The sequence below is a fragment of the Gossypium hirsutum genome, chromosome A09, assembly GCF_007990345.1.
Source record: "Gossypium hirsutum isolate 1008001.06 chromosome A09, Gossypium_hirsutum_v2.1, whole genome shotgun sequence".
Classification (NCBI taxonomy): domain Eukaryota; kingdom Viridiplantae; phylum Streptophyta; class Magnoliopsida; order Malvales; family Malvaceae; genus Gossypium; species Gossypium hirsutum.
This window is the reverse complement of record NC_053432.1, coordinates 76,519,202-76,532,744: the sequence shown is the minus strand read 5'-3', so window position 1 is coordinate 76,532,744 and position 13,543 is coordinate 76,519,202. Positions and strand designations below refer to the sequence as shown.

General features: G+C 32.5%; 2 protein-coding genes and 1 long non-coding RNA gene across 3 annotated transcripts; 1 reads left to right on the top strand and 2 right to left on the bottom strand.

Annotated features, from left to right (window-relative positions):
- Positions 1-252: 252 nt before the first annotated feature.
- LOC107889763 (josephin-like protein) lies at positions 253-1,134 on the bottom strand. Its single transcript, XM_016814314.2, has one exon. The coding sequence runs from the start codon at positions 711-713 to the stop codon at positions 318-320; it is 396 nt and encodes a 131-aa protein (XP_016669803.1). The 5' UTR covers positions 714-1,134; the 3' UTR covers positions 253-317.
- Positions 1,135-5,598: 4,464 nt separating this feature from the next.
- Positions 5,599-7,223, bottom strand: LOC107889761 (transcription factor DIVARICATA). Its single transcript, XM_016814311.2, has 2 exons — positions 6,398-7,223; positions 5,599-6,245 (listed from the first exon to the last, which is right to left on the bottom strand). The coding sequence occupies exons 1-2, from the start codon at positions 6,796-6,798 to the stop codon at positions 5,789-5,791; spliced, it is 858 nt and encodes a 285-aa protein (XP_016669800.1). The 5' UTR covers positions 6,799-7,223; the 3' UTR covers positions 5,599-5,788.
- A 4,894-nt stretch (positions 7,224-12,117) lies between these two features.
- On the top strand, positions 12,118-13,159 carry LOC121206219 (uncharacterized). Its single transcript, XR_005901236.1, has 2 exons — positions 12,118-12,606; positions 12,851-13,159. It is a non-coding gene; the product is annotated as an uncharacterized lncRNA (long non-coding RNA).
- The last annotated feature ends 384 nt before the right edge of the window (positions 13,160-13,543 follow it).

Here is a 13,543-nt window from a genome sequence, read left to right as displayed (position 1 = left end):
TTGGTCCAAACAATCTTAAAATCTGAAGAACCGAAATAAATGAGAAACCAAGTGGGGTATTTTACTGAGCTTACACCTAGGGTCCTAACTCTGACTTTTTCCTTTGGAATATTTCCTCAGGCTCAACCCTCTGCCCTGGCCAGCGATAGAATGGTTTTCCATGAAAATTTATGGTAGCAAATGATTGTTAATAACCATCTAATGAATAGATATGCATGTGTTTTTCTACATCTAATATTGGAAACTAAGCGATGAATGAATTATATGGAATCCCTTATCTTTTTCCTTTTCATTTACATATAAATTTACTCAAGTTTCTAGCAAGAACATGTGGTAACCGAGTTTGACCTTGACAAAGAGGAAGAAGAATTCAAGAACTCGATGCAGTCTTCAATAGCTTCAGCACGATGGGAGTCGATAGATTCAGCCAGCGATCGAGACCTGGGTAGGTTGGAAGAAGAAACTTTACGCGAAGAGTTCCCTCGAATGGATACGAAACGCAAAGCGCCTGCAACTTTAGCCCCAACATGTCTCAAAAAACTTGCTGGTGAAAAGCTTGACCTTTCCACAAGCCTAAACGTGAAAATCCCAACCACCACCCTTCTTCGGTTACTTCCTCTAGTTGTGGCGCTGCCTCCATGTTTCACAAACAACTTAGGCCTTTCACTGACGTCAGGACTGAAACTCACTCGCTTGATTGTTCTTCTCGACATTCTAGAGGAGAAAAAGAGAAAGGAACTCTGATATGTGAAGCTTTGAACACGGAAGAAGGGGCAGTTGTTAAAGGTTAAGAGGGGTATTTAATTTATTGACGAATTATTGTGAATAAAGTGAAAACTGAAAAGAGAGAAAAAAAAAGGGGAGAATACTGAAGCAAGGGATGGGATAGGATAGGATTTGTCATTGAAATGAGTAATTGGCAGAGGAATTTAATTTGTGGGTGAGCAAAGCAAATGCGTATTAATAATGTTCATAGATGTTGACTGCAGGGGCTAATTACGGTTTTCAACATAGCATTTCAATTTTTTTCACATCTAAATGCATGAGCCATGCATCTGGCGTATTGGAATGTATAAATATAATTGCTGTTTATTTTCACTATAATTATTGATACCCAACTCCCCCCCTCCCCCAATCAAATACCGGCATGACATTGTTTGTCATAGTTGGCTCATAATTCGACTTCTTTGGAAGAACGAAAACAACCATATAGAGTGTTATAAGACTATTAAACCTGAGATTAAGAAGATTAGAGGAGAAAATGGAAGGTAGGGAAAGGGAAGCAAAGAGGAAAAAAAAAAGGGGGGGTGCAGGGTTGGTCAAAAATAAAGAGAGTAGCAGAAGGTAGGAAGGGAAGGGAACACAGGGAGACAAGCACTCGATACTCTTCTTATCAGCGTTGCTTTTGAGGTGGTGTCAGGGCCTACTTTATTTCTCTTTTGTTGGCCATTTCTTGATCCTGTTCTGGAAATAGAATGGTTGAGAGATTGGCCCATTTTTCAAACATGAAAAAGAAAGAAGAGGGAATCTATTTGATTTGAATATGGGAGTGTGGGCATTGGCGTGAATACGAGGGAAACCAACCAACCATCCCATCCCCTTTACCACTTTGGCAGAAGACAATTTCATGTTGAACTTTGTTGCCTGCTAAGGATATTTTTTGACCGAAAAAGGCCCCAGTTTTCAGTTTTTGCATCTCTATTGGAGTGCATTCATGGGTCAAGTAATCAAAGACGTCATGTTCATAAATAAAGCTTTTTGAATGCACAGCAAATATTAAAGGGAAAGCAGCAAAAGTGAGTCTTAGCCACTCACACGACTTATTTCCCTCATTATCTTAGCTTATCGAATGCTGATATAATATATAAACATAATGAAAATTTCATTTTAGGGATAAAAAAGGATGATGACTTAAGAAGTGGGGTTAAAGGCTAGAGGATTGCATTTCCTTCTTTTCCTTGAAAGTTCCAATCAAAGTTTTTAATGTCCAGTGTGGAATTCCGTAGGTGAGATAAGCATGAAGGTGACAGTGGAACGAGATTTCAAAGCAATAACTTCGTTGATATAAAAATGTTGGAATAGTGGTAGGTACATGATAGAAAATATGTGAGGTTTGGGCTTTGGTTTTCAACGTGATTAAGGGTCATAGTGCCCGCGGTACAAAGAGTGACGATAACTCCATAAATGCTTGTTTTCGATTGTCATTACTGAGATGTGGAACCATTTTTCAGCACTTGGCATTTCCTGTTTTTTGTCATAAATTTTCTTGTCCCCGTGATGTGAAGCGATGACAGTCCTTATTATTGGATGGAGGATGGACCATGTCGTTAGGGCTAAGCATTAAATTAAATGGATTCAAAGGTCTTTATTATGAATCGGCTTAGGCTTTTCTACCCTGTTCGTTCAGCACTTTTGTTGTTTAAGGGATAGTTGTGGTGTTCGAATCATTTTTGTTTGGCCCAATGGAATTTTGGACTAATAAGTAGCTCAACCTCCATAGATTGGGTGGTTGGGCTGAACCATTATTCTGACGAGGTCTCATCTCTAGGAAATGTCACTTGCACAAATGGTATCTCATGTTCACCCTTATGTGTAGATTTTCAGATAATTCTTTTTTATTTCAAGTACCATGGTACGTAAATATTGTAGTTCCGATTGTAATTATAACTCGAAAAAAATTACTACTTTTAAAATAATGATTGTATTGATCATTTTAATTAAACTTCAAATTTTACCTTTTTAACTCTTGGATTAATTTTTACTAATTACCAATGACAAGCTTAGCCTGTCCATTTTGTGTGATATGAATGATGGAAGATAATGGGGGTTTTCAATTTCTGACAATAATTAATCCGGAATACTAAAAAAGTACATGCATTAAATTGAACAAATTAAAACTATAAGTACTACATTGACAAATTTGTTAAAGCACGAAAATATTTCTTGCCATTATCCCCAAAAATACACCATTAACAATTTTCTAACCATTAATAATTTATCCAATCGTTGGAATCTAATCTCAAAATAACATCATCATACAATCTTTAGATCATGTTATAGATAATGAAGGTGGTTTTATGGTAGATAGTCCGAACAGCCAATAAAGATGGCAGTGGTTCACACCATATGTAGTGGTAGAACTATTAAAGATGGCGGTTTATTTATGTTAGGATGGTATTTGAGCAAGAGTGGACTATAAAGTTGATCTTGTGTGTCCTATAATGTTGGAAGAGGGGGATATTTATACATGAATGAGAGTCTAGTGTGGGCTCCTTACATGATAAGTACAATAACTTTTTTCAACTTTTTTTTTAATATATATTTAGAGATTTAAACTTTTATACTATCGAATATATGTCGGACATGATATTTGAATGGCTTGAGAAAGAAGAATCAAAGTTTCAATTGTGAGGGAAATTAATAAATGTTAAGATCAGAGAAGAATGGGGTGTAAGAATGGGATCATTGTGATCTCAAAACGACTTAAAACATACTCTGTATGCTTGGTTGAAAGAAAAAATAGATATATAAAAAGAAAGGAAGTTAAAAAGTGAAAAGAAAATAAAGCTTGAGTATATTGGATAGAAAGGAAAAAAAAGTGACCGAGATGATGCCGTCCTTACACCAACTCTTGCTTGGATATAATGGTGTTGCTAGGCCAAGACTTTATCCTTTCAGAGGAAACATATATTATTGAAATCTTTCTTTCTTTCTTTTTTTCATTTTACCAAGCACAATCTAAGGTAGGGATAGATTGAAAATTATAATAAGGTGCCTAAAGTGCTTCACCTATGCAACTTGCATGAAACTAGAGGTGATGTTTTCTTTTCCTTTAAAAGAAAATGAAAATGGACAAATTTGTCACTAACAAGAATAAGAAACTAGCATGTTTATATTGCCTTGTTTTTTTTTTCCCTTTAAATAAAGGAACAAGTGTTAACATGAATGATTACATAATAGTGTGCATATAAGGAGATCTATGAACCTTTTCCAACACATATAATTTGATGGCATGAGGGGGCTCATCACAAGGAAATAAGATCATTACAATAGTTATTATCCGAGGAGCTACAAAGCTGAAAATGACTCCCTAAGTTTGCCAAAGCATCAACATGCCAATTCCCTTTTTTGAAGAAATACATGATTTTAGTATGCGAGATCATAGTCAAAAACGTCCTCCAGTCATTATTTAAAACACCAATTAAGAAAACTACTAAAAATTACAATATTAATCATGAAGCTAATAACAACAGTTGCATCAACTTTTATTAAGGTAGTGCTAATTTTAGCCCATCCCTTGATTTTGCTCTGAAATTGTTAGTGTAGTAAAGAACCCAAAAGATATTGTTTGTGTAGCGGGTGGGACCAGAAAATTATATATGCACTGGGCAATCAATATGGCCTTTTCATTTCATCATGGTTTACTAAAGCATGCAGCAACAGCAACAGTAACAAGCAGTAATGAAAACAACTAAATAACGGAAATTTATTAGTAATCGTAAAAGTAAACATCATTACCCTTCTCTCCTATAACCTGAATAGTGACCAAAAGATTTTTTTTTTTTTTTGCATATTTTCAGGAAAGCATCGATGGCAACTCTTGCTTTGCTTTGCTCTTCATTTTTCTGCCACGTTTTGAGCATTAACACTACTTCTTTATTTATCATTTTCATCAACAAAAAAAAGCAACAACCAAAAGACTTTTGGAACTTTTTTATTTTCTTTACAATTGTATAGTCTCCTAGTACATAGTTTTCTTGCAACAGTAAACTCTTTTGATATTGGGTAAAAGTAACATCAGGATTCCTCACTGCACTAACCAGGGAGAGGTGCTTCTTACAATTTTTATGTGTTCTTTACCAACAAGAAAAACCATGATATTACTACTTTTTTCCAAACCCTTTTCTTAGGATTTTCTTATCGAGAAGATTGACCTAAACTTTCAAAAGAAATTATTAAAAAAAATAAGGCTTAATTATAAATTTAGCCACTAATGTTTACATGTTTTGTCAAAATAGCCCTAATTGTATTTTTAAGCTTTTCTCTTTTTTTTACCATCAACTTTTGTTCTTTTTGTCAATCTGCTTTTTCTAACAAATTTAATATAAATATCTTTAAAAAATTTAATGATGATGATGTGAAATTTCATATGTGGAACATTTTTAATGAGATATAATTTATTACTTAAATAACCTAATAAGATAATTACACGTGGAAGATAAAGAAATAAATAATATATTAAACTAAAAAATAACTCTTAATTTAAAGAAAATAAACATAATTATCTAAAAAAATTAACGAAAAATTTCTCAGTAAACAAACGTATGAAAAAAATTTATTCATTAAATCTGTTAAAAAAAGCAGTTAGAAAAAAAAATTCAAAAATTGATGTAAATAAAGTCTCAAAAATGCAAATAGGACTATTTTAATAAAACATGCAAAGGTTAGTGATCAAATTTATCATTAAACCAAAAAATAATTTGACAAGTATAAAGGTGGTCACTTATGCTCTTCCTCATTAATTAAGATTCCTATCCCACTACATTAGAAAAAGGAAGATGCCCTCAATCAACCTTACCTGTAATAGGATTGCTTCCATACGATGAAATGAGAATACAATTCTTATTTCTTAACAAATTTATATACAACCGATAAAGAGAGAGTTCATCAGCCAGGACATGGCATACTTACGAATCATTAATCTAAGGCGGTGACAACAAAACTAAAACCATGCTATGGACTATTATGCATATTCAAGGTTTATACACGAGGCATGGGCACAGATAGCTCACATCCCACGGTAAGGTCCGAATTGAGATGTGGGGAAAGTTCCACTTGCCAAATTTTGTTCATCTAGCTTAGGTCCATATGAAGGAACCTTACAGAAAGGAGACAGCAAGGCATTGCCACTACTCCTCTGGTCGAAAACAATGGCTGCTCCTTCTTTCTGTAGGTTCCACTCAAAATCAAAAAGCACTTCATTTGTTACCCCGGCTACTGCAGAAGCATTTTTGGGAGACGAAGGCTTTCCATGATCTGGTGAAGAAGAGGGCGTATCGGCGATGTTAAGTGTAGTGATATCATGGATGCTCGACCGCCTCTTGTCCTTCCCTCCGGTGAGCTGCCTGATGAAGTACTTTTGAGCATGACTCGCCACCTGAGTTGGGGTTCTAGTCGTCACGAAATTGCGCGATATACTTCTCCAATCCCCTTTACCATACTTTCTAAGACCCATTAGAAATTGCCTGTCATTTAATCATCAAATGGAGCTTCATAAACCAAGCACAGGCACATTGTGATCAATCAGGAATTTCCTATATTAGTTGGTAATGTATCCTGATTTATTCAATCATAACTAAATGACATTAAAAAAATCAACAAAGACAAGCAAAAATACCTGTGTTCATTTTCAGTCCATGGAACACCTTTCTTCCTTTCTTGATCACAAGGTGGAGTCCCAGTGCCCGTTTTTCCACCCGGGGTATGATTATTAACCCAATTGAATGTAAAAGAATCAGTTAGGTATCCAGGAATTGGTATAAGCCCTGCCTCTATATCACTAACGTCCTCTTCCAATTCTCTGTACTGTTTGATTACATCAGCCACTGTTTTCCCTGGAATCATTGCAGCTACATTAAACCATCGGTCAGGAGTTTGTTGGTCATACAAAGCCAGAGCATTTTCAAAACGCTTGTTCTCTTGGTGAGTCCATTTTATATCTTTGCTCTCTTGAAACAACCAATTCGAAGCATGTGAATAAGAAGGTGGGGAGAGAATCTCAAATCCCCTGTTCATCATTTCTTTGCTCTCTTTTTGAATAAAAATGTTCAAAAATGGCGACTGCTTTAAATGACCAAAGAAGTATCAACTCATGGAAGCATTTAAATGGAATCCCAGGTGCCCTTACTTTTCACCTAAGATCAAATAGGGGAATCTCAAAAAGTAACTTTCCAAAACCCAAGGAAAATTCGAGAAGCAGTATGAAAAGAAAAGGCACATCTTGATGTAATATTTTATATAAAGAGACACCCAAAATCAGGGATTGGTGAAATGGAGAGGGTGTGAAAGGAGGCGAGTTTAGATTGGTGAGTGTGGCAGGCAGCCAAAGCAAAGTTATTGGGGGCGGAGGTTGGGAAAAGGAGAATGTGGCATTTGATTGGCTTTGGTTGGTGAACGGAAGCGGTGCTAACTGCGGTTGAGTGTTTGACATTTGGCAGTAGCACACGTTTCTCCATCATTATCCTAAATATATCATGATTTTTTTAAAAAAAATTACATTTTAAAAGTTATTTTTTAATTATATGATTATTAAATGATTATTTTTTTATTTTAAAATGTTACACTAGTAAATTTTTTAAAATAAAAATATAGAGATTAAATTTCAAATTTATTAAGAACATAGAAACCTATGGCATATTTTAATTTTCTTTTTAATAATTTAGACATGGTAATAACTAAAGCATCAAAAGATACATCATTTTTCTACTTGAATTAATGCGGTGTATAATAGTATCAATCTATTTCAATATACCATTTTGAATTTATTGATATTTTTTTTAAAAAAATATTTAATATATATTTATAAAATATTTACAAATATCAAATAAACGATATTTAATAACTTTCAAATATAAAATGTTCATGTAGCTAATGATGCACAATGTTTTAGTAAAGCTCTTTATTGCCATAACGATAAAAAGTTAGAATTTTATATTCTTTTAATATTATTCATGCATCAGTTGGGGCATAATGTTCTGACTAATTCAATTTAACTGGTGTAGAATAGGGAGTTGATCGCATTAGTATATTATTGGAATGGTGTGCATTGGCCATAATAACAGAAATTGGTGCGAAACTGATTATACTAATTAAGATCCGATTTTCTACAAAATTACTATAATACATTTAATTGATAATTATTAACATTTTTAATTATAAAATCAAATTTAAAATAATTGAATACGAATCTTCAAAACTTATTCCATGAAGGATTTTGGAACTAAGTTTTGGGGTTAGTAAAATTTTTTAATAATTTTTTTTAGATTAATGAGGATTTTCAAAGATTATAGTTTAATTAAAATTTAAAAAAAATAAATTTAAAGGTGGGAAAATAAATTTTGCGACAAGGCCCCATTTTGAGCCGCCTCAGTCATTACTGGTCTTCAGTTATACTCCACAACCTTAGATAAGTACTTGAGCTCAGAAATCCAGGTGTGAAATTAAGGAGTTATGGCTATGAAATTGGACTTATCATTATCAAGATTGGAGCTTCAACCGCTTTTTAACGAAGCTGGAATTTTGTTATTTTTAGGTTCAATAGGTAATGAATTGTGTCACTTGTATAAAGTTTTTAGATTGTGGTTAATGAGTTGAGGGACGAAGAGGACTCGGACAATGTGATTCTATTATTTTAATTATTGATGTCTTATTTCCTTTGTTCCCTCATGCCGTGCAAAGGAATTTTGGATCAGCTCTGGATGTCCTTACTAATTAAGTTTTCTCCATCAATACACCTCTAAGATTAGTTGGGATTACTAGGGGTTAATGATACGAAGTGGAGGTGTTTTATGAGCCGGGTTTGATTTAAGCATGATGTTAATATATAGGTTAACTATATGCATTGTTTTTGAATTTTTGTTAAGATTACGTTTCGACCACTCAACTTTTAAAACTTATGTAATAGTTATTAACATTATCAAATTATTACACTCATCCGTTATCTCCCATGAGAATAATGATGTGGCACGTTAATTTAAAGGGCTAATAACTAATTTGGTCCTTGAAATATAAATAAAATATTATTTTTGATATTTTTAATTATTTTCTTAATAATTATATTTTTATTATTTACATTTAGGGATCAAATTGGTTATTAGCTCTTTAAATTAACGTGCCATGTCATTATTTTAATGGAAGGTAATAGATGAGTGGCAAAATGTAACTATTCGATAATTTTAATGACTATTACATAAGTTTTAAAAGTTGAGTGATCGAAATGTAATCTTAATCAAAGTTTTGGGACAACAAGTGTAATTTACCCTTAATATATTATTATGGATTTTTTTATGTTATAAATTGCATATAATATATATAAAAACATAATACAGTAGATTACAATTGCAAAATTAGAAATTAAGTCGAGCTGGACTTAAACTTTGAATGTTTAAACTTAAGTTCAGACCATATTTTTACCTAAGCTCATTTTCCGAAATTAATATTTTTTACTTAAATCTTATTAAATTTCAATAGAATTTTTGTATCTTGAACATATAAGCTAGACGTTAATTAGGTGTAATATGAGGCAAAGGGCCAAATATTTGGGATTACCGTGTACTTGAGGCAAAAATTAGAAAGCATCTCTCCGCTTTGTTTTAGATACGGTAAAACGCCGATATGAAAAGGAAAATTGCTTTCCCAAGTAGGGAAAGAGGTTCTTTTTAAAGCAGTTGTTTTACACAACATTGTGCTTCAAATTACTGCACATCCTCTGCCATATTGTTAATTTGATGCTTAACAAGTGACGGTGAGGAGGTGCATAATGGCATCGATTAGATGAGTTGGTTGACTCGCCACACTAAGATTCAACGAGGCATGGGCTTTTGAGATTTTGAAAATTCCACTGTAAACTTTGATTATCAATCGCTGCCATCAATCCACCTCGCAAGTCCTAGACGTGACACTTACCAATTCACTCCAATCCACTCCAATCCATACCCTGTTCATTCCCATTTTATGGTGGAATATATGGAAGGCTCAAAATTGTTTTTTTATGGTGTTTGTGGCGACCACCATTTCTATCAGCAACCAACAAGTTTTCCATGATTTTTCCTCCTCTAATGATTTGCTTAGTGCTTCAAGGACCTCTAATGATTAAATTGCAATGCTTCTTATGACCATTGGACTTACCGACAATAGAAGCTTCACACCAACACAATGCATAATAAATGAATTGGTTTCGGTGACTTTAAATGTAGATCATGTTGTAAAAAAAAATAGTTGGATTATTGATATTTTATAAAGGTAAGGTGTTTCAAAGAAACTATTTTAAGAATAGATATTTTCTCTCCAACTATCAAGAAAAACTATTATTAGAATACTATGTTTTTACTCGAACGGAAGAATTCGTACTGCATTATCAATTATTTTAAAACTAGAATTAAATCTAGAGACACACAAGAAATAAAAATATAATTTTAATAGTGTTCTCTTAAAATTTAATTCCATTTATTCAATTCTCATTTTCGGTGTCTATATATAGAGTTCCAAGAGGTATCTATATGTCTCTTCAAAAGAACGCAACTTTTTTTTAGAAAATTTTATCAATAATTATCTCTATTTACATAGAAATACCTTTCGTCAATTACATTTTTTCCTTTTTCTCCATTATATATAAACATTTTACATATATATATATATATGATTGTTGTAAGAATATAAAACTTTAGTAATATATATTTTATATAACAACAAATCATACTTAAGAAATGCACCCCGATAATCTAAGCTTACATGTATAGTCACAAGGTCGCTAGCATGGGAATCCAATCTATTGGATGTTTATCTTATGAACCAAGAAAATCGAAGGTTGAGACATGGCTTTCAAGTTGTCCGTCAAATGGCAACCCAAAACAGAGTGCAATGTCTTGCTTGAAAGCCATCACTTAAACCAACCGAGAGCATGTAACAAACTTGTCACTCCCCCGGCCCCCTTTCTAGCTTTGACTAATGATTTATGCAATTCAATAACAATAAAAATATCGGTGCCATTGTTGATTGTGCAATCCGAAAATCGACCATAGTTTATGTTGAAACTATTTTTTGAAAAACGGGAATCGACTTTTTAAAACGAAAGTTTGGAGTCGCCACCAATCCTTTTTGTTTAGGTGTGATCGAATCACCTAATAAAACGTTTTGATTTATTAAAATATTGGTTTTGGCCAACAAAAGTCAAGAAAACGGGTTCGGGAGTCGGTTACGTACGAGAAAGGATTAGCACCTTCGCAACGCCCAAAATTAGTACCTAATCAATTAATTAATATCCTAATGTCGAAAATTTGAAATGATTTTAAAAATACAATCCCATTTAAAAGTGTGTTTGAATAACTTGAATTAGAATTTAAGACTCACTCGTTTCGAAGGCATAAAATACTACATCCAATACGTTAGGATGCGACATTTTAAACCCTCACAAACTGAGACCATCTCATAATTTCCAAAGCATGCAATTAGAAGGATATTTAGTTATTTAGTCAAACGAAAAACCGAAACCCAGCACGTTAGGGCACGATTCCTCGAATTTTCAAATACAAAATATTGCCTTTATTTGAAAAAAAAACTTTTATGTGTTTGGGTAAAAATCGATACAACACAAATTTGTAGTATAAGAATATATCGTAGTATTAGTGAACCAATACATAAGTAAATACTATGTAAAAAAGTTAAAAATAATAATGATTATAATACTAATATGAATAATAGGTAATCAAAACTTGAAAGAATGTAGGTAAATGAATTAAAAACATATATAACAAATTAAAAAAACAAAGCAAATCGAAATATAGTGTAAAAATAATTTAAAAATAATTATAAAATAAATGCTTACGTAAAAAAGAAAGTATAATAATAATAATAATAATAATAATAATAATAAAAATGATGATCATAAGAGAAAGTATAACTATAGTATAAAAGTAAACATAATAATAGTAAATAATAATATTAATAAAAAGAATAATAATAATAAATAATAATATTAATAAAAAGAATAATAATAATAAATAATAATAATAATAAAATGAATGTGACAGTAACATATAATAATAATGAAATAACACTAATAATAGAAATATATAAGATAAATAAATAACAATAATAATGATGATAAGTTAACAACAATAATAAAAAAAAGAAAATAATAACATGTGAATAAAAATAGGCTAATAATAACGATAGCAAAAAATGAAAAATAGTAATAATGAAATAAAAATAATATTAACAATAATACTAATAATAACAATAATAATATTAAAATTAATTAATTTAAAAAAGAAAATAGCAAAAATAACAGAAACGGACCAAATTGAACTTAAAACAGAAGTTTCAGGGCTAAATCAGAAATAAAAGAATAAGGAAGGACTGAATCAAAAAAACGCGCAGAATAGGGAGGGACCAAAAAAGAAAATATCCCTCTTCCCAAAACGCGCCGTTGCCAGGGGGACCTATTTGAAACTACAGTAAAATTGTAGGGCGAATTTAAAAAATAAAAATAACATTAATTGTAAACTCATAAAAAGCAGAGAGGCCAAATGTGGAATTAGCCCTTCCATAGAAAACACGCGGATCCTTTGGTCGGGTCGGGTCAGGTCACGCACACGGGCTAAGCTAAAACGACGTCGTTTTAGTGCCTATGCTTTGGCCCAAAACGGCGCCGTATTGAGAGGCCTATAAATACCAATTTTTTTTTGAAAACTTCATTTTTTTCCTTCTTTCTTCAAAAAAAACAAAAGCCCCTCTCCCCTTTTCTCTGCAGGCCTGAAGCCCGGCCAGGCCCTAGTGCCGATCACCGCCGCTCGCCGCCGGCCGCCGGCCACCGTTTCCGGTGCCATCGTAAAATTCCCCTATTTTTTGTTTCTTTTTTTATGAAATATATGTAAATAAAAATAAAACAATAGTAGTAAAACGTCTCAAAAAAATAAAAATAAAAAATAAAAAACACTCGAAAATAATAAAAGGGTCACCTTGTATTTTGATTTCTTTGTGTATATGTTCGTACAAAAAAAAAGTCCAAACAAAATGGAAATTTGAGGGCTTTTATAGCCATTTCTGTTGCTATTTTTCACTCAAGTTACAGGTGCCATGAGGACGTGGTGGAGGGCGACGTGGAGCGGGGCGCACAGAGGTCGTGCGTGGAGGTGCTAGTGCTGCGGCGCAAAGGGAAACCTAGGGTTTTCGAAAACCTCAAAGCTTTGGGTCTATCGGGCCTTTGTATCTTCTTTAGGTCTAAGTTTTTGTTTTACGAATTGGGCCTGTAATACTTTTGGGTTTGTAAACTAGACTTTAATAGGAGACTGTTTATTATTTGGATTTTTAGTTGTTGGGCCCCGGGCTAAAATTGGGGCCTACAGTTTATATTAATAAATCTTCATAATTAAAGTTTAAATGACTTCTTTTATTTGTTAAATAGTAATATGTTGTATTGTTTGAAGATGAATTAGTTTTTATCATGGTTTAGTGTGTTTGTTTTGTAGAGTAGATGAAAGCATTAGCGTATCTAGTTTCCAAATATAAATAGACCCGCTGATGATATACTAATTTTTTATGCACAAGTAAGATTTGGTTGGTTGAATATTTTGGATTTTTTTTTTAATTTTTTATGATCATTTTTATCTAGTTGAGTCTTTCTTTTTCATTTTAATTTTGAGTTTTGGATTTTTATTTATTTTTACAAAATGAGTTTTATTTCATGTTTAAATTAGTTGAATATGTCAAAAGGAAATTAACCAGCCAAATGAGCAATTTTTTTTATTTAAAAATTAGGCCGTCT

What these genes read in the sequence shown, in the direction of transcription:
- LOC107889761 (XM_016814311.2), bottom strand. Translation starts at nt 6,798, where the DNA reads ATGATGAACAGGGGATTTGAGATTCTCTCCCCACCTTCTTATTCACAT. An exon ending in TGGACTGAAAATGAACACAG is followed by an intron (nt 6,246 to 6,397) that starts GTATTTTTGCTT and finishes ATTAAATGACAG; the next exon opens with GCAATTTCTAATGGGTCTTA.
- LOC107889763 (XM_016814314.2), bottom strand. Translation starts at nt 713, where the DNA reads ATGTCGAGAAGAACAATCAAGCGAGTGAGTTTCAGTCCTGACGTCAGT.